The sequence below is a fragment of the Bufo gargarizans genome, chromosome 1 (assembly GCF_014858855.1).
Source record: "Bufo gargarizans isolate SCDJY-AF-19 chromosome 1, ASM1485885v1, whole genome shotgun sequence".
Classification (NCBI taxonomy): Eukaryota; Metazoa; Chordata; class Amphibia; order Anura; family Bufonidae; genus Bufo; species Bufo gargarizans.
In genome coordinates this window covers 230786253-230806945 of record NC_058080.1, presented here as the reverse complement: position 1 = coordinate 230806945, position 20693 = coordinate 230786253, and the positions used below count along the sequence as shown (strand labels likewise).

Here is a 20693-nt window from a genome sequence, read left to right as displayed (position 1 = left end):
CGATCTGTGGCCCAGACAGTTTCTTTCTTACTAGGTGTTTTCTGCCCACGGGTTCTAATCTGTGCTGCAGATGTTGGTTCCATCCGTTTGGTTCTTCCGTACGTCTGCCACTCCGTTACTGTCGTCCTCATTGGTCTCCTTGTGCCGCTCAAGGCACTGTCAGCACCAGGTCACCCTTGTTCAGCATGTGCATGGTTACCATATCTGGCAGGGGTGGGTCAGCCCATCCCCCACCTTATCGGTCTAGTGCTGCTTCTGGTAGCTCCAGTATATGACTGATCTGTCTGGTCCGGCGGGTGGTCCTCATTCAACCTCCTACTCCATGGCCAGGTGGTTGTTGGCCTTTGTGCTAGAGTTGCTCTTGCTTTCTCTTTAAGGTCCTACGGTATGCTGTGCTCCGCGTTACCCCATGTTATAGGGGAGTACTCACATTGTTTCCTATTGCTGAGCGGGCCATTCCTGGTGTAGTACAAGGATCTCCACTGGATCTTCTACCTTGTTTGGACATGTAGCTGGTGAGCATCGGCCGCGGCAGTGGTTTTCGGTCATCGCTGGATGTCCGCCTCACGGTATCCTTCTGGGTCCACGGCTTTTATCATTGCTGGACGTCCTCCCTGACGGGTCAAGGACAGGACCTCTGAGCGCCACACACACCTGTCTGAATTTTCAGCTGATTGCTCTGGTATCGGACAGGGCCCCGTAGTTCCTTCTGGGTCCAGGTGTTTTCGGTATTCCCTTGTATTTTCTGCTTAGTTGTGCTACATGGCGAAGGGGCAGTCCTCTTGGACCTTGCTGTCGTCTGCACCTGTCTGGTACTTTCTCCCCCCTGGAAGTTTTCTGTATGCCGGTCGCAGCTGGTTTCTACATTTCTATGTAGGCTACCCCGGTTTTTTCATGGCGACTTCTGCATTCCTTATGCATATCGATGTCTGTCGTTTTGTGGTACCTCCGAGCTGCTGTACTTGCCCTCTCTGGGACAATGTTTACGGTTTGCTGGTCAATGTTTTTGGTGCGGCTAGTTGTCCATGGCCAATGTCCCTTCCCCTATGGCGGTTTCTTTTCGCCTTTCCTGGATATGCTGGCTTGCGTTGTCTTCCGGTGGTTCAGCTCCTGGTTCCTTGTGACCCCATCTGGGTACTCCTTTCTGGAGTCCCTGTTCATTTGAGGTCCTCTTGGGATTTGTCTTTTTTTTTCCATCCTCCCACGTAAAGTACCTGGTATTGAGTGGTTTGGTGCTACGGTTTGCAATTCCACCGTATGGTCTCCTTCGGGAGGGACCTCCTCCTGTTGTAGACCCCTTCCTCCTTAGGCTGTTTGGAGTGCTCTTCTTCTACTCCCATGTCTGTCAGTCCAGTGTGTTCCTGCCAAGGTTGCCTGGGCCTGTCTCTGGTTCCTTTTTTCCATGATACTTCACATGCCCAGAGTTTCCTCTGGTCTTGCGCTTTACAGTGCTATCTTGTTTTCGGAGGCTTGTGCCTCGTTTCCTGTTTTTGGGGACGCAGGAGCGATCGTTCTTTGTTCCTGGCTTTTACCTACAACCCCCTCCTTCTCCAAGGGTTGGCAGTTTCCTCTAGCAGCCTTGGGTTTTCGCCTTTACATGGGGCGCTTGGCTTCTTCACCTGGCCTTGCGGTGAGGGGAGTCCCTCTCCCTTCACATGTGAGCCTTGCTATGGCTTCCCTCACTCGTTTGGTTTCCAGTGCTTCCCTGTTTCTTTTCTCCCCTGGCCTTTCAGGGGATGGCCACAGGTTTATGGGTCTGAGACAATGTAGGGCGTTGGGTCGATCCAACACGCAGTGCTGTCCTAATTTTTTTCTCCAGCCCTTGGCTGCGCTTGGTGTTCCCTTTTGCCACCTTCTTGCATTTGGGATTTTCTTCCAGACATTTGTCCTGGGGTGCTGGCAGTCTTCCCTGCTTCTTCTGAGGTTTCTTCCTTGTTATGAGACCTCTTGCCCATTCCGTGTTTTTTCCTGTTGGGTCACATGGTCACATTCTCCTGCACCTGTATGCCCAGCCGGTGGCACGTCTCTTCTTTTCCCACCCTCAGGGACTGCTTTGGGACGTCCCATGGTGCTGTGTCCCCCAATGCCATGCACGAGAAAATTGGATTTTTTGTACTCACCGTAAAATCCTTTTCTCGTAGTAGGCATTGGGGGACACAGATCCCACCCTATGTTTTTACTTCCGCTTCTCCGGGCTGGTCTCTTGATCTTTCCCGGTACGGGAGTTGTTGGTTCCTTGCTTTTCTTCTCTCTCCTACTGCTTTTGGTACAAACTGAATAGCCTCGTGCCTGTGGAGAGGGTATAGCCCACCTGGGAGGAGCCAACACTTTTTGTGTCTAGTGCCTCCTAGTGGTAGTTGGACATATACCCATGGTGCTGTGTCCCCCAATGCCTACTACGAGAAAAGGATTTTACGGTGAGTACAAAAAATCCAATTTTTGTCACCGTTAGATAGCTGTAATTAGTGCCGGTATAGTGTTCCTTCCCTGTGCTGGCATTAGCCTCAGGGAAGGAAATGCGCATGCGCGAGCTCGCGCATCGCGAGATTACGGCTATCTATCAATGACGAAAGGAGGAGATTCGGAGGACATAGGCGGTGCTGGCCTCCTTCACAGGGGGGCGTGGCTGGGCACTAGGAAGGTTCGTACAGCCCCTTGGTCACCTTACAAGACTCATTTACATATCTCTAAAATCCTTTTTAAAAGAAAATAAAAGCACACAGCCCTATAGGACCGGTATATTGCGGACATGCTAGCGGCGATCTAGTCGTTCATGTCCGTATCTCTATAGCCTAAAACTTGGTGACAGAATCCCTTTTATGAATGTTAACTCATTGTAAGTGCTGTAATTATAATTCTAGCTTTTTTTTTTTTTTTTTTTTCATGTTTAGCCTAATTACTTCATGATGCCACCATGAATGGAAGGCTTGCTAGCTCCCACTAAATGTATGAAGGCCATCATGCCTTCATCCTCCATATACTAATACTTCATCTGTTCTTGTACAAGGCAGTGGGGTGTAATTATGAGAACAGCATCCCAAGACTTGCTTGAGAGTAGGGTGAGCGAGACATCATGGAAGAATTAGGGCTCACGCACACAAACGTATTTTCTTTCTGTGTTTGTTCAGTTTTTTTTGCAGACCATATGTGGAACCATTCATTTCAGTGGGTCTGCAAAAAAACTGAAGTGACTCTGTGTGCATTCCTTTTCTGTATTTCTGGTCCACAAAAAAATAGAACATGTTCTATTATTTTCCGCATTTCGGACAAGTATAGGACTGTTCTGTTAGGGGCCAGCTGTTACATTCCCGAAAATCCGGAATGCACACGGACGTCATCAGTATTTTGTTGTGGATCCGTGTTCTGTGGACCGCACAATACATACGGTTGTGTGCATGAGCCCTTAGCCTGATTGCCTCTAAAATGAGTGACTGTGGTTGCCATTTACTGTCCTCAGTTACAGTGGGAAGATCTGCTGTAGAGCACAAACAACTGCTGCTTTTGTAAACACTAAAAGAATAGGAAGTTTCATAAGCATTTATATGTTCTAAGTTGGGCTTTAAAGGGGTATTTCCATCCCATACAATAGGGGCATATCGCTAGGATATGCCCCCATTCTCTGATAGGTGCGGGTCCCACTGTCTGGGTCCCGCACCTACAAGGATAATGGAGCAAGGAGAACTGTGGCTGGAGGACCCCGGGTTTTCCAGGGTCTGTCCACCACCAAGCGCTGCTCCCCACTGCTCCCATACAAGTGAATGGGAGCGCACACGTGGCCCCTGCTCCCATTCATTTCTATGGGGCAGATGGAAATGGCTGAGCCAGCGCTCAGCTATTTTTGGCGGCCCTGTTGAAATGAATGGAGGGCGGCTGCGCATGCGCAGTGCCCCCTCCATTAATTTCCTCGCTCAGTTCTCGTTGTAGGTGCGGGACCCAGACGGTGGGACCTGCACCTATCAGGCAATGGGGGCATATCTTAGCGATTTTCCCCCATTGTATGTAATGGGAATACCCCTTTAATACAGACGATATGCAAGATTGAATTAAATTACCATTATTCGACAAACCTGTCTTACTTAGCCTTTCTGTATTTGTACAGATTCGCTCCATTGAAGGCCAGTATGGAACATTACAAGCCTATGTAACTCCTAGAATTCAGCCTAAAACATGCCAAGTTCGCCAATACCAGATCAAACCTCTGTCTCTCCATCAGAGGAGCCATGTCTTTGATCAAAACAGGTACACTCTCCATTATAATGAAAAGGGAAATCAAACTTATTTTATACTATATTGTACATAGTATTCGTTGAACCCAAAATCCATAACTAAGATTTTAAGAAGGCACTCTCTCAAAAAATGTTATTCTCTTCCCCAATAGAAAGGTATGTGATGTAAATTGTAGGGAAGTTAATCTTTTTACTGGTGGTTGTAGTTGTGACTTATCTGTTACTTTCTGGTCTTTAGCAGCATCATGTGACCGACACTCTGACTCTCCAAATGACACGTCGTGTTATGTATGCACAGGAAGTCTGTTTCTTCTTTCCTGAGATTGACATCCTAATAAAAAAAAGGCTGCCGCCTAACTCCTGCTTTTGCACACTAGAAGTCTAACCCCCCCACAACCCCCTCCCCAAAACCCCCCCGAAAAAATTATACAAAAATAACTGCTTTGGTCAGGAAGAAAATCACGTTCATAGCTGTACAAATAGAGAAGGCTGAATATTCAGCCTGCAATTGTGGGAGGGGCGTAAGGGCTTTATATTCTCCTCCCACCTATTCACCTGTGCACGTGCAGTTCCGGTCATTGAGTTGAACCTGCGCGCTGCCTCAAGCCTTCAGGAGCTCGCTTGGGTAAGTTCCCTTCCTCTTCACAGCACGGCCGGCCCGCCCGCACACAGCACTCCGGTAAGTATGGCTACAACTCGCCGCCAGCTCATCACACGTGGTGCGGCCCAAACAGCGTGGCCATGCACCACAGTCTGCCCCCTGTTGCTGGATGCCGGCCCGGTCCCTCTCCACGGGGAAACTTCCCAGCACAGCGTGTCTGACCCGCCCCTACACCGCCTCGATCCAGGACACAGTAGCGGCTTTCCTGCATGGCGCAGCTGTCTGCAAGGAGCGGGGGGCAGGTTTTTTCCTGGCTGCCACCCAGCCCTCTCCTCCTGTAATGCCAGGTGCCCCTTCCCCCGCTGTGTCCCTGCATGCGCCCCTGCCCATGTCCCCACATTCCCGCAGCCCGGTACTGCCACTCACCGCTGCATGCACATCCTAGGGCAGAGCCTCGTCTCATCAGCAAGCTCGGCAGAGGCTCTATCGCCACCCAGTGGATGTGCCGCAGACTGCTTCTCTGTTCAAAAAAAAAACAAAGGAGCTCTTTTGCCACCCAGTGGACATGTAGGGGAATGCGTAAAAAAAAAAAGAAAAGACATTTAAATCAATTATAAAAAATAAAAAAATAAAAAATAAATAAACATTTAAATAAATCGGTTAAAAAAAATTAAAATTTGTGGCAGCCGGGTCCGTTTTCAGGCTTTCGTTTGTTTAAATTAATGTTGCAGCCCAGTACGTTTCCAGGCTTACGTTTGTTAAATTAATGTTGCAGCCGGGTACGTTTCAAGGCTTACGTTTGTAAATGTAATGTTGTAGCCGGGTACGTTTCCAGGCTTACGTTTGTTATATCAATGTCGCATCCTGGTGCGTTTCCAGGCTTGCGTTTGTCGAGTTAATGTTGCAGCCGTGTACGTTTCCAGGCTTACGTTTGTTAAATTAATGTTGCACTCGTGTACGTTCCAGGCTTACGTTTGTTAAATTAATGTTGCAGCCGTGTACGTTCCAGGCTTACGTTTGTTATATCAATGTTGCATCCTGGTGCGTTTCCAGGCTTGCGTTTGTCGAGTTAATGTTGCAGCCGTGTACGTTTCCAGGCTTACGTTTGTTAAATTAATGTTGCAGCCGTGTACGTTCCAGGTTTACGTTTGTTAAATTAATGTTGCAGCCGGGTCCATTTCCAGGCTTGCATTTGTTAAATCAATGTTGCAGCCGGGTACGTTTCAGGCTTACGTTTGTTAATTCACGTTGCAGCTGTGTACGCACCAGGCTTACGTTTTTGTCCACTATCCTCGTTTGCAATGTCAATGTCTAGCCAGTCACGTTCCAGGCCCACGTCGCTCAAACATACCACCTCCTTCGGCCTGTTTTTTCTTCACGCAGCTATGTTTCTCTTTTCATAGCCTTCTGTCATTTAACTTCACTATCATGTTCCATCCACCTAGTGCCCCGCCTCAGGTGCTTCTTTCACCAGGGTCATGCATGTCGGCTGTTTTTTTTTTTTTTTTTTGTTCATGACGTCATGTTTTTTCTCCAGCTACACTGTGTCTGGTCCTGAAGACCCAAAATACCCTGTCCTGCAGCTGTTAAAACAGTATGAAAAGAAATGTGTATACAGTATTCTATCTATTAGTACTTTGAATGCTTATTTACGTTGTTTTAGGCTAGCTTCACATAAGCGGTAAATTCTTCCAGAAGGCTGTTTCGGCAGAGGAACAGCCTGTTGGAAGACATTGTATCTGGTTCAACTGATAAAGGCTGGCGCACTGCCAGGCCCCATTGACTACAATGGGACTCGGTGGGTATCCAGCCTGTTTCAGGCATTAGTGCTGGGATTCAGCTGGACAAATTCTGCTGCAATCAGCGGCTTTTGTCCGGCTGAATCCCGGCAATGATGCCGGAAATAGGCTGGATCCCTGCCGAGTCTCATTATCGTCAGCGGGGTCAGGTAGTATCTGGCTATGCTGGATGCAATTCTTCCTGCAGGCTGCTCCTCTGCCTGAAGATTTTGGCTCTAGTTCACACTAGCCTTATTTGGACAATCTTCACTAAAAAGAAGGCATTAATACTACGGCAAAACTACAGAAAGAGGTGGATGTTTTGTATTCTGTATGCACACAGCCAAGGCTTATATAAGGTGCCAGTCACACCGTTACATGTAGGGCACCATTCTGGTTAAAGGGGTTGTACAGCGATTTATATTGGATGACATATTGTCAGGATAGGTCATCAATTTCAGATTGGCAGGGGTCCATCATCTGTTTGAAGAGGAGGTGGCGCTCCATGCAAGCACTGCTTCCTCTTCATTACACTACACTTGCTATCAGAAGAGCAGTGTAATGACGAGTGCTTGCTGCATTCCCTTGAATGGAGCGAGTGCTTGTGATTACACTACGCCACCGCGCCACATGAGATGACGCATAGTCTAAAGACCAGGAAGTGGCGCTCTCATGGAGCGCTGACTCCTCGTCAAACAACTGCTTGGCAAGGGTGCTGGGTGTTGGACCTCCGCCAATCTGATATTGATGACCTATCCTGACGATAGGTAATCAATATAAATCGCTGCACAACCCCTTTAACTGCTATTTGCCTTGCTCATACTATTACATCAGGCAGGCAGATCCAGCATCTACTAAGTGCAGCACGCTGTACTGCCGCACAGATGCACCCTACAAGAAAGATGTCATTGCCACAATATTATCAAAGGGGCTAACATTTGGTTGAATGATTTCAATAATGCCTTTTATTAATCAAGCTGCAATTTTTGCAGGCCTATGAATATATTGAGCCTGACAGGCCAGTTCAGCTTTCCAGAGATCCATTCATGGATGGTATTCTGTCTGCCGGAGGTCCCGGAGAAGCCACCAGTTGGGGAAGACATTGTTTTCTACTTCCAGAATACCTTTCTGGATACACAGCTTGAATGTTCATACAGGTAACTATTGCCTGTAGCAGAGCCCACAATCTCTGCATTTTCCTTTTGTAGGCACGCAGGGCTTCTACACATTTAGTTGATTACGTTGTGAGATTCCGCCATATATATTTCTGCTCAGTAACATCATTGTCTTAATTATTTTTCAGAAAAGGGGAAGGAGTTTTTAAATCGGACAATATCTCCACAATTTCAATTCTAAAAGATGTTTTATCTAAAGAAGCCACTAAAAGAAAAATTAATCTCAATATATCATATGGTAATTTGCTTCCCAGATTTTTCTTCTGTTTTTGATGTCTATCCATTGTCTGGACCTATTGCATTATTCTGATGCCTGATTTATCTGTGTATGTAGATTGAGGTACCTGGTGTATACTGTTCCAGTGAATGTGCTTGGTGTACAAGCCTGCATATTTGTAAGCATTTCATCATTTTAATATATAATATATTTTTTCCTGAATAGATATAAGTGAAGAATCAGTTGGTCATACCCTGAGAATGATCCATCCAAAGTTAGAGTACCAGCTGCTATTGGCTAAGAAAGTTCATTTAATTGATGCACTGAAGGTACAGTATGTGAAGAACGTCTGATCAGTGTACTTGCATGGTATGCTCACCTGCCAGTAAGGATAATATTGAGATAGAAGAAATGATCTTATGTTATTTTGTGCCCAAATATTTATTCTCCTATTTATATCTTAGTCATAGTTTTTTCCTCTTGTATAGCAAGCATACGAAGAACGGGTACTCGTAATTGTAATATCAATCCTAGCTAATTTTTCTGGTTTGTGTCATTGGGGGACCTTGGGTATAGATACTGCTGCCAACAGGAAACACTAAGTGAAGAATAAGTGTTAACTCTTTCCATTAGCTATTTCCTTTCTGCAGACATTGAGCTATAGGAGGCAGACCTGTGGAGGTTGCAACCAGCATTTGCGGAACGGCCACTGCTTTCTTCAGCTTTCTGGACCTTGCTCCACTCCCCCATCCCTCAGCCCATTTCCAGGCCTTTCCATGATACCTTCGGACCTCCAATCCCAGGCTCTAGTCCCTGCCGCTCCGGTCTGGGCAGCAGCCACTTCTGGCCGGCCCTTTATTCACGCGAGCCCCAGACTCACGGATGCAGGGTGTGGAACCTGTCGTCCTCCTCCTCCTCCTCCTCCTCCTCCTCCTCCTCCTCCTCCTCCTCCTCCTCCTCCTCCTCCTCCTCCTCCTCCTCCTCCTCCTCCTCCTCTCCTGTTGCAGAGTTTTCATTCTTCTAGCCTTCTTGGCCCTTTTTCCCCAGTGGTGCATCCTGGCCTCCATATGCAGCAGACTGGGTAGAATCTGCCCTAGTTGGCACCCCCTTTCAGTATTTCAGACACTTTATCCATCGTGTATGACAGTGCTGTTTTGACTTGCACCCACAATACCCCCTTTTTTTTAAATTTAAGTTGTACTTCCCTAGTTAGTTCATATAAGCCTAGACAGTCTTCTTACATAAACCAGTCATTCACATTACCCCCCTCAATGGGCAGAGTAGTTGGGCAATTTATCAGTACCATATCTGTCCAGCCTATCCAGTATGGTTGTGCACCAGACATAAGATATAGATGATGTAGATGGCAGACCTACATACTTCTGATCGCATTCCCCTGTCACAGGTGAAGTATTCGTGACTTCACGGGGTTCTGCCTCTAGCAAGCCTTATCAGTACATTTCATCCTTCAGTGGCGGAGAACTTGTGTCGCCACTAGATGCTGCTTCCGACAAGCAATGCCTACTTTGACGGTGCACCAGAACACTGCATTATCCCCTCTCACCGTGTTTGACAAACCCACTCTATTTCTGCATGCATTCTGCATCGGACAGCCGTATGCAGATTCACATGCACCGGACATCCGCATTACCCCCTTTAGGTGGAGTATCTCAGCTACTGATGGCTGCGATACCTGTTGGATCTATTCAGCTCTGTTGGGCTCTGGCAAACCCCATTACTCTCTTATCTGCGTGGAATAATTATATTTTCACCACAATTTCTGACATCATGCCTGCTCTGATCTGTCGGGCATCACACAGTCACATACTGCACAGTTCAGTCATGCGCCAGTCATCAGTATTTCCCTGTAATAGGTGAAGTAATTACATTTTTGCTTGCTGATGTACTTGGAAATACTCAGCAGTTCGAATATATAGCAGACAGCCTCATCCCTCTCTTGAAGTTGAGGTACTGACTTTATCCCATTCTGAGATGCTCCAGACAACAGCATTACTGCATTTTCAGGGCAGAAAAATTGCTCTATAGCTGCTTGCTAGATTTAACAACTGTATGGTACTGACATGCGCCAGACAGCTTCATTACTCTTTGAGGATAGATTGTCCGCACTAGCATCAAATTATTTTCCTGTCAAGCCTACCGCATTCTGGCTTTTCACCAGCTATTGTGCCACTTTCAGTAAGACTACTTTCACACTAGCGTTTCTATTTTCCGGTATTGAGATCCGTCATAGGGTCTCAATACCGGAGAAAAATGCTTCCATTTTGTCCCCATTCATTGTCAATGGGGACAAAACGTAACTGAACAGAACAGAATGCTCCAAAATGCATTCTGTTCCGTTTGGTTGCGTTCCCGTACCGGAGAACAAATCGCAGCAAGCTGCGGTTTTATTTCTGTCATGGGATGCAGAGCAAGACGGATCCATCATTCCCCGCAATGCAAGTCAATGAGGACGGATCCGTTTAACTCTGACACAATCTGACAAAATAGAAAACGGATCCATCCCCCTTTGACTTTCAATGGAGTTCATGACGGATCCGTCTTGGCTATGTTAAAGATAATACAACCGGATCCGTTCATGACGGATGCAGACGGTTGTATCATCAGTAACGGAAGCGTTTTTGCCGAGCCCTGCCTTTCTTGTGCTATCACCAGATGCTGTATTTGTCAGTCCTACACAGACCTTTCATGTACCAGACAGCTGGATTGCTTCATTGGAGGAGCAATTGATGCTATCGCTATTTGTACGTGGTGAGTCTACACAGCTCAGTGCTATTTTCACTGTCAGTCTGACCTATTCATGCAGTTAATTGAGGCCATATCCATCTGATTTGCATCTGACAGACATTACCCACTTCCATAGGCAGAGTCTCTGGGCAGTCACTAGTGCTGCAGCTAATGAGGCCGTTGTGTGACCTAGTCATTAGACTGAGTAGTTGCGTCTGGTTCTGATTTGTCTGCAGCCTCCCGATCTCCAGTTACGGTATTCTATTTGGACCATGTTAGGATAATCAATCTGTATCCCCCCTTATGTTCATGCAGTAGTAGGACTACCACTAGACACTGCCTTGCAATTGCCTCTCACTCCAGTCAGCCACTTATCTCCATTATATGGATTAGGTCTTGTTATATCGCCGGATGCTATATTGGCATGGCTACACCCATTCTGCATCCACCTGTCACTACTCTCCTTCATTAGGTGAGGTAGCTGGCACAGTAGCTCATCCATTGTATAGCATAGGTTCTGATGTCAGCTTTGCTGTCCTATAGCCCGTTATATGTGGTTTACTATACCATCCTAGTCACTGTCTACCATGTTTGCCATTAACAACGGTTGGTGTTTTTCTCTTGGCTAATGTGGTAAGCTAGCAGGCTAGAATTGGGTTTTGTCTTGTCTGGATGTGAGTTGCCTGTGGGCACTCAGCATTAGCTGTCGGGTTTATCCCATATTCTCCTTTTCTATCACTGAGCCACTAGGAAACCCATTTTTATGGACGGCCTTACCTGACAGTCCAGCAGTTGTCCCACCGCAGCCTGCACAGATATTTTTTGTCCCATTCACCATCATACACCATCCCGTTTCATGCTGGAATCCAGGTGTCTCCATTCTGTGCCTGGGTCTCAGCAGCAAGAGTTTTTTCTATTTCTTTTTTTTTTTTACTTATCCCCAAAATATTTCACACTGCTCAGGTCCAGGCCTTTTGGGCACAATTTTCGCTCCCCTCTGATGGGAATATAGGCTTATTAGGTCTGACTTTTCCCAGGTCTCCGATCTTCAAGTGGGCCTTCATCTTCCTGCCTTGTACTCAGTCCTTTTCTTGCTACGTTCATTGGGAGACACAGCTCCTCAATTTTGGGATGGATCCCACTATTTATGATTCTGACCCATCTAGAGTTTTTTTAATCAGTTTATAGTTTATCTTCTGTTCTTTACTCCTATTGCTTCTGCACAAACTGATTAACTGAGTGTCTGCATTTTTTTCCTGCATACTTGATTGCCAAGGAATATTTGTAAAGACGGCCTTAGTCTAGACAACTTGGCAAGTAGGATGTCCCCTGTATCTCGGGCTAGATAGGTTGCTGGGAAACAGCATATTACCTTGTTGCACAGTGTGACAATCCTGTTAGTCATTTTGTTACGTTCACAGTATTGTGGTCCAGTTATGATGAACTTTTTATCAGGATAACTTTTTCATAGATTTTTTTATTTATTTTTTTCCTAACATTGCATTTCTGCATGATTTACCAACTGGATATATGATTTGTCTTGGCCATTTTTATCATATTTCACGATGTCCGCTCTTGAACACCATTTTGTTTTTTAATTCAGAGAAATTTTGCGCTAAACATATCATAGGTACAGAGTATATATAGGTTTGTCTGCCCTCCGAAAGACATGTTATTAGCGGTTTCAGGTATGTTCCAGCCATGTGATAAATTATGGAGACTCTAGGGCTGTTATTGTAAATCAATGTAAAATTTAATGATTAATGTGAATTCCACTTTTCTTCTGGAAGGAGCTTCAAGTTCATGAAGGCAACACAGATTTTCTGATCCCAGAGTATCGCAGTATTCTGGAGGAGGCTGAAAAGCTCCAGGAGGAATACAAGAAGCAGCCAGCACATCTTGAAAGGCTTTATGGTGATTTTTTTTTCCTGTTAATGTTTTATGAAACCCATGCTTTAGGGTACATCATTAGCTTGGCATAATAATACAGTAGACTAAGGCTCTGTTCTCATCTTGCTTCTGCTACATGTGCAACTTGCCAGAAAAGCTCCCAGTGCTTGTGCCAAATGTGTCCTTAGGCCCCCAAGCTCCCAACCTATGCCAAAATATTGTCCTTTTGGCATACACTGTAGTCTACTGCACTTTCCTATACAGGAGGTCACAAAAATTTTTTTATTTTTTTTTGAGATGGTGGCTCAAGTTTGTTGGGGAATACTCTGAAGCCTAACGCTAGTGATTCATTCGAACATCTGCCTTTTCACTCATGTAAGGTGCAACACTGTGTATGACTGAATACCAGAAACCTGGTGTATAACATGAGCTGCTGAGCTTTTCTAGACCCTGATCAGCGTTAGGGCTCATGCAGATGAACGTATTTTCTTTCCATGTCCGTTCAGTTGTTTTTTTTTGCGGGCCGTATGCGGAACCATTCATTTCAATGGGTCCACAAAAAAAACAGAAGGTACTCCGTGTGCATACAATTTCCATATTTCCGTTCCGCAAAAAAATTGAATGTTTCCTATTACTATCCACATTATGGACAAGGATAGTACTGTTCTACTAGGGGCCAGCTGTTCCGTTTTGCAAAATACGGAATGCACACAGACGTTATCTGTATTTTTTTTGTGGATCAGTTTTTTGCGGACAGCAAAATACATAGTCGTGTGAATGAGCGCTAATCCATTTCCAAATCAAAGATGTTTTCCCCTATGACTAGAGTTGCTGTCTATGCAAGCTCCAAATAAAATGAAAAGTTCTCATGAGGGCTAACATCTAACCTATTTAATGGGTCTTCCAGTAAGATTGTCTCAATACTTCAGTGTGTTGTTTTTTTTTTTTTTTTTTTTCCTTTTATACCATAACTGCCACTGTAGCATATTTTGTGGACTCATTTTGCCATTGTTTCATCATTTAAGCATTGTACATGAACTTTATTTTGACCTTTTGCTCCTTGCATAAGACACAAACACTAGGAACTACATATCCAATCATACCCTTTTCTTCTTGAGTAAAAAAGATCATACTTACCCCACTCCCCGGCATTCACGTCACTCTCAGTCCCTGCACGGCCGCCGCTGCATCTCCTTGTTGCGCGGAGATGCAGTCTGATCCTAGGGAGGCTAGTCACTGTCGTGGCCTGCTATAGGCTGCACCTCCGATCGCTGGATGTTTTGATCCGCACGATGGGGAGATGCAGCGGCGGCTGTGCAGGGATCTGGAGTGACCCGGGTGCCATGTAGTGGGGTAAGTATAAGTATGATCTATAGGAGGGGACCGGGGCATTTTTAGAATTGGATAAACATTTTAATGGTGCCCCACTGTCCCTATTCCAATCCTCCTCAGGTCTCTGCTCCCTGGTGCCTGTCGACACGCAGGAAATGGCAGCAGTGACACATCTCTGCCAGTGGTTGGCTGATCAGGTATTATCTGTGTGTCTAGAGGGACCAGGAAGAAGATATCAGTGGTGATTTTTATTTTTATTTTTTTATGCCATTTTGAGACTTTCAAAAAATGATTGACAACCCCTTTCAGACCGCGTAATTCAAGTGACACACTATTAAAAGGCTCGCATGCCACTTTGGACAATGGTTGTACATACATCTGTACAAAATATAGCTAATTTTGTCATTTTTTGTGTAAAATAGGAATCAGTTTATTGCTCTTTTTATCCCTCAAATGCAAGTGTCCAAATATATGTACAGCAAATAACTACTGCTCAATCATAGAACATTCTGACTTCCTCTCTGCGGTCACTCGTTGCTCTGCACAACACTAACTTCATAAACACCCTAAACTTTGTTCGGACACTACTGTCTACCAGAAACCTGGTATCGGGGATTATATGACTATAAACCAACTCCATGCAAATCATTCACTACTATATAGTGTTAATATTTGCGGAGATTAGGAAGACTTGTATTTGTTAAACCATGGTATGATTGGCATACCAGGAAATACACTTGTGAGGACAATGCAGTAAAACCACATAAAATTGTCATCATTTGTTCTTTTTAGCTTTATTCTAAAAAAGGCACAAGTACTTTTAGCAGTCTGTGTAAGGATGAGTAAAACCTCTCGTATCCATAAATGTGTCACCTGCTCGTTTGCATGGCAAGTATGCGTCTTCAGGAAGTTCATCAGCAGCTGCACCTTCACAATCCTTACTGATGGTTACAGTAGGCCTTGTCAGTAAGGATGTAGATCTAACAGAAATGGAGATTACCCAATTACAACACCAGTGCTAGAATTTAAATAATCTCATGTATAAATGTATTCAATCCGTATAAAAGTCCCTACAATTAATTCTAAACCATTTGTCAGAGTAAAGCCTAATCTTCAGATTTTGCATAAGTAGAAAGTGAAATTGTGAATTTCATATGAAGTAGTAAATTGTTAAAGGGAGTCTGTAACCTCCAAAATCTCTATCAGTGGCTGTAGTTATCCGCGCCCTTCTGGTCCTCAGCTGTGACCGACATGCTAACTCCTCCACTGACGCAGTGACCCAGATTTACTAACATGTCCGTGCCAAAAAGTGGAGCAAACTGCCGCAGTTTGGCACATCTAGGGTTTCTATACTTTTTTTCAGACATGCTCAACAAGGGGGCAGGGCTTAGTGTAAAGTGGGTAGAAAGGGGGCAGAACCTAAAATGTGCCATTTTGTGCCAAAATTGTTTACAACTGGCGTAAAAATCTGTCTCAAAGTAAGCCGACCAATGGTTGGTATCGAGTCAATGAAAAGTGTCCATTCCGGCACCAGATTTACCATCTATCCTGAGCTGCTGTGATAAATCTGGTGTCCATGCTTGGGCCATCTTTAGGATTTAGGCCCCTTTCACACGGGCGAGTATTCAGCGCGGATGCACTGAATCCCGACCCATTCATTTCTATGGGGCTGTTCACATGAGCAGTGATTTTCACGCATCACTTATGCGTTGCGTGAAAATCGCAGCATGCTCTATTTTGTGCGTTTTTCACGTAACGCAGGCCCCATAGAAATGAATGTAGTTGCGTGTAAATCGCAAGCAAGTGCGGATGCTGTGCCATTTCCACGCACGGTTGCTAGGAGACGATCGGGATGGAGAACCGATCATTATTATTTTCCCTTATAACATGGTTATAAGGGAAAATAATAGCATTCTGAATACAGAATGCATAGTACAATAGCGCTGGAGGGGTTAAAAAAATAAGTAAAAAATTATTTAACTCTCCTTAATCCACTTGATCGCGCAGCCCGGCATCTCTTCTGTGCTGTGTGGAGGAACAGGACCTGTGGTGACGTCACTCCGGTCATCACATGATCCATCACCATGGTAAAAGATCATGTGATGACCGGAGTGACGTCACCACAGGTCCTGTTCCTCCACACAGCTAAGATGAAGACAGTAGGAGATGCCGGCTTCGCGATCAAGTGGACTAAGGTGAGTTAAAAAAAATAAAAATTTAACCCCTCCAGTGCTATTTTACTATGCATTCTGTATTCAGAATGCTATTATTTTCCCTTATAACCATGTTAATCTACAGAACACCGATCCCAAGCCCGAACTTCTGTAAGGAAGTTCGGGTTTGGGTAACAAACATGCGCGATTTTTCTCACACGAGTGCAAAACGCATTACAATGTTTTGCACTTGCGCGGAAAAATCGCACATGTTCCCGCAACGCAGCCGCACATTTTCCCGCAACGCCTGTGTGAAAGAGGCCTTATAATTCTGGGCTGGAGTCTTACATGTAGACAAGAAGTCAATGGAGGAAATTTATCAAAACTGTTGCAAAGGAAAACTAGCTTAGTTGCCCATAACAACCGATCAGATTGATCGTTTCATTTTCCCAAGGCGCTCTAAAAAATAAAAGGTGGAATCTGATTGGTTGCTACTTTCACACTTGTGTTGTTTTCCGGTATTGAGATCTGGCAGAGGATCTCAATACCGGAAAGAAAAATTCCATTTAGTCCCCATGCATTCTGAATGGAAAGAGATCCGTTCAGGATGTCTTCCATTCCGTCAGCTTTCAGTTTTGTGATCTGACACAAAACCGCTGCAAGCTGCGGTTTTGTGTGCGGTCATAAAAATAGGAAAAAAACTGATCCATCACCCATTGACGTATTTTTTTTTTTTTTTTCAGTTTTGATTTCACACAGCCACATCCTAATGGAACAGGTGCATCCTGATGTGCAAAATCAAAATGGATCTGTTTAATTCCCATATTGAGATCTTCTGCCGGATCTCAATAGCGGAATTAATAACGCGAGTGTGACAGTAGCCTTAACCAGTCTCCCTTAACACTGGTTATAATAAATCTCCCCCAACGTCTCTACTGATTCCTATGAAACTGACATTGAGGCTCTCATAGCTACAGAAGCTGACCACACAAAAGACAGTGGGGGAGAAATACTAGGACTAACGTTACAAACGCAGTCTGCATAGAATGCGCCACATTTATCAAGAGGCACAGGCCTGAAGATATTGTTTTTGTTGAATATTGTCACAATGATTTTCTTTAGCTTTGTTTTTTTTTTTCTTCTGGAGAGCTGTCTCATTGCCCGTGCTATTAATCCTGGGGCAGGCTGCAGGGACTCGCACATGCTGCGCTGATACAGTGCTCCAGACCTCAGCGGCGCTGAATTAGCCGGGCTCCTGCTTCAAGGCGGTACGAGTTGTCAGTCCCACCTCTTCTATTCTCCTCCCCCACAGAAGCACGACGTGCGGCAGTAAATGGCCACATGTGAGGAGGAGGTGGAGCTAGTAGTTATACTTGCAATGGCGGGATCCGTCCTGCAGTCTGTAGGAATGGCAGCAGACACAGTGAATGAGGTATGCCTATGTCTGCTGCAGCGAGGCTATGGGGAGCTCTGAAAGCTGTAGCCTGCTCCGTGTTCTGTATAGGCAGGCTGCAGCTTCAATTAGTCTGCTAAAACTGTTCCTAAACTTCTCCTTGCCATCTTATGTGCCCCTTCTCATGTCATTTACATTGTAGCACCCTGCCTTCCCACAGAGTTACTTTGTCTTTGCCAACCCTGTACTTTAATCCCCACCCCCCTTGCTTCTGTGCCTCTCCCACCTTCCAATTGCTTCCCTTAAAGACATTGGATGCACCATTTACAGTGCACCGCTCTATATACACAGGACACTCCCAATATACAGCGCACCCCTCTATATACAGTGCACCCCTGACAGAAAAATAAAAACTGTTGGTAGTCAAGATTATAATTGTTCATAAAGTAGAGATTAAGGCAAAAAAGAAAAAAAAATGGTATACAGAAAATAATTTATTGAATTGTGTCTTGGTATTTTTTTCAATTTAATTAACAAAAATTTGAAAATCAAGATTTAAATAAAAAAATTCATCCGTAGGGTTAAAAAAAAAAAGTCAATTTTTTTAATTTATTTTTTGCAAAATCACCCAGCCCTAGTTCCAGGCAGTCCATGCGCCATACTTCCGAATCTATGCCAGCTATGAGCTGGAGCTGGGCTAAACTATTATTTACTCTGGTTTCTGGCATACATGATGGTAAATCCGGTGGGCCTCGGGAGGTTCCATCCGCTCCCACTAAGCCCCACCCACTTTTCTCTGCACTTTTAAAAACTGCCGACACAATTGAAAAGTCATACATTAATGGCATACGTCATAATTTGCTACTTTATTTTTGTGGCGTAAACACTTTAGTTCCACTCCCTCGCGGTGCTGGTCACATGACACAGCTGAAGACCAAAAGGGAGTGGGTAACTCTAATACAGTGACCAGTGAGAACAGTACCTTTTACTATTTACATCATGTACAACAACAAAAAAGAACACTTACACTTTGGGGAGCTCTTTAATGTTCTGATTCAGATTTACTTTACTAAAAGGCTTCTTTTCACACAACTCATTAACTCGGGAGTAAAGCAGCTTCAGGGCTGTATTCATATACATATGGTTACAGATGACATGAAACAGGATGGTCTGGGGTGTACATTTATTTAACTGTTGTGTTTTTTTTGTTTGTTTTTTAGGTATGATAACAGACCTCTTCATTGACAAGTTCAAATTCAAAGGCACGAACGTCAAATCCAAAGTGCCTCTCTTGTTGGAGATATTGGACAATTATGACCAGAGCACCCTGATGACATTTTTTGATACTCAGTGAATAGTTTGTGTGTATATATAAATATATCGATTCTGTACAGTATTTATTGTAGAGACGCCTTGTGATGTCATTGTTCTGATAGTTTATTTACACCTGGAAGTGACTGCAGTTACGAGCTGTTATGTTAGGACCTTTCTGTGTGCTGTGCTTGCTAATTAACACTACAAAGGTTTAGAGTCTCAAGTGGACCAATGTGTTAGAGGAGCTGAGAAGAACGGTTGTCGGGGACTTCAGTAACAAGTCGGCTCTTCTTAGTACCCCATTCATGGGACAATTTAGAGGTGATTTTATGAAATGGTCTTTGTTGCCCATAGCGACCAATCGCAGCGCAGCTTTTATTTTCCATAGTGCTTTTGGATAATGTAAGCTGTGTTATGATTGGTTGCTATGGACAGCAAAGACCGACTTGATAATTATGACCCTTTAAGGCGTTATTCTGAGTTTGAAAGTTTTTAGTAACTCAACTCTGGGGGTCAATCCGCTGGGATACCCATCAATTCCAAAAAAAGGGGGGGGTCAGTTCTCCCTCCTGAGAATGGCAGGTCGAGCTTGTTCCATTCATTTTCTATGGGACTGTTTTCTATGGGATAGTTTAGGATTGTACTTGGCTATCTCCAGCAGTCCCAATGGAACAGCAAGGCACATGCTTGACCTGCCTTTCTACAAGGCGAAGGGAACTGAACCCTTGTTCTGGAAGTGGAGGTCCCAGTCGTCGGACCCCACCAATCAGTCTGTTATACCCTAACCAGTGGATAGGTGATAACTTTAAAACTTGCTACAACCCTTCTAAGTTTACAGCCTTCACATGGCAGAAGCAGAGTTCTTGTCATACAGTACAATGCTCTATGGACCCACAGCGGATGCAATGAAATAAAGCTAGAGTCTGATTAGAATTGCTGTATTACAGAGCAGGATGCTTTTATTTTCAGTTATTTGTAAGCATCATGTTGCATTAGTCCTACATCAGTAGTTATTCAGAGCACTACCTAAGTGCTGATTTTGTGTTTCACTGCTTTATTTATTGCGCTTAATTAAAAAAAAAAAATTTTTATCTAGCTCCTAAACTTCTTTGGATGTTGTCTAATTTATTTGTGAAATGTCATTTCATTTGAAGTAGACAAAGGCTTCATTAAAAGGGTTGGCCCATCTGGGACATTTATGGCATATCGCTTCTATCTCCAGAACGGGACCCCCAAAGTGAACAGAAAGGTGCACAGGTTAAAGTGCCTTTCAGGGGTTAAAAAAAACACCTCATTAACTTGTGTTAATGAGTGTGTGCTGGCACTCGGTTTGCACTGGATGGGGCCTGACGCCCCCAGCATCATGATGTCACATGTATGTCTGGGCGTTGAAGTAGATTACTTATATATATTTTTTGTAACCAGCAAATTGGAGCTGCTATAAGGGGGGGGGGGGGGCTGGGGGCTTTATGCAGGGGCACTATTGGGGGATATTTATATACAGGGGATAGGGGGGTATTATATATACATTGAGGCACTGTGGGGAGCATTATAGACACTGAGGGCACTACAGGGAGTGCATTATAGATACTGGGGCCATTGTGGTGGTTGGGATGCTTAAAAAAAAATAAATCTGTTTTTCATGGCTGTTTTTAATGCCCATGAAAAACTGATGCAAAACGGGCATTAATGACCTGCGCTAAGCGTGATGATGTCGCTGCGCGCTCCCAGCATGATTGCGTGGTGATGTCATCACACTGAGGGCAGGTCCTTTAGAATCAAGAGAGGAGCGACTGCCTGTGCAAGTGGATGAGGGGAGTGATTTTTTATATATATATATATATATATATATATATATGTATATACAGT

The 20693-nt window shown here is 44.5% G+C and overlaps 1 protein-coding gene across 1 annotated transcript in view; it reads left to right on the top strand.

Annotated features, from left to right (window-relative positions):
* BBS7 (Bardet-Biedl syndrome 7) overlaps positions 1–19928 on the top strand; it is a 49386-nt gene extending 29458 nt beyond the window's left edge. Inside the window, exons 15-20 of the mRNA XM_044302065.1 lie at positions 4100–4239; positions 7598–7762; positions 7909–8018; positions 8223–8326; positions 12533–12656; positions 18731–19928. Coding sequence (XP_044158000.1) covers positions 4100–4239; positions 7598–7762; positions 7909–8018; positions 8223–8326; positions 12533–12656; positions 18731–18864 — 777 coding nt within the window. The 3' untranslated portion in view covers positions 18865–19928. The remainder of the gene's footprint in view (positions 1–4099; positions 4240–7597; positions 7763–7908; positions 8019–8222; positions 8327–12532; positions 12657–18730) is intronic.
* The last annotated feature ends 765 nt before the right edge of the window (positions 19929–20693 follow it).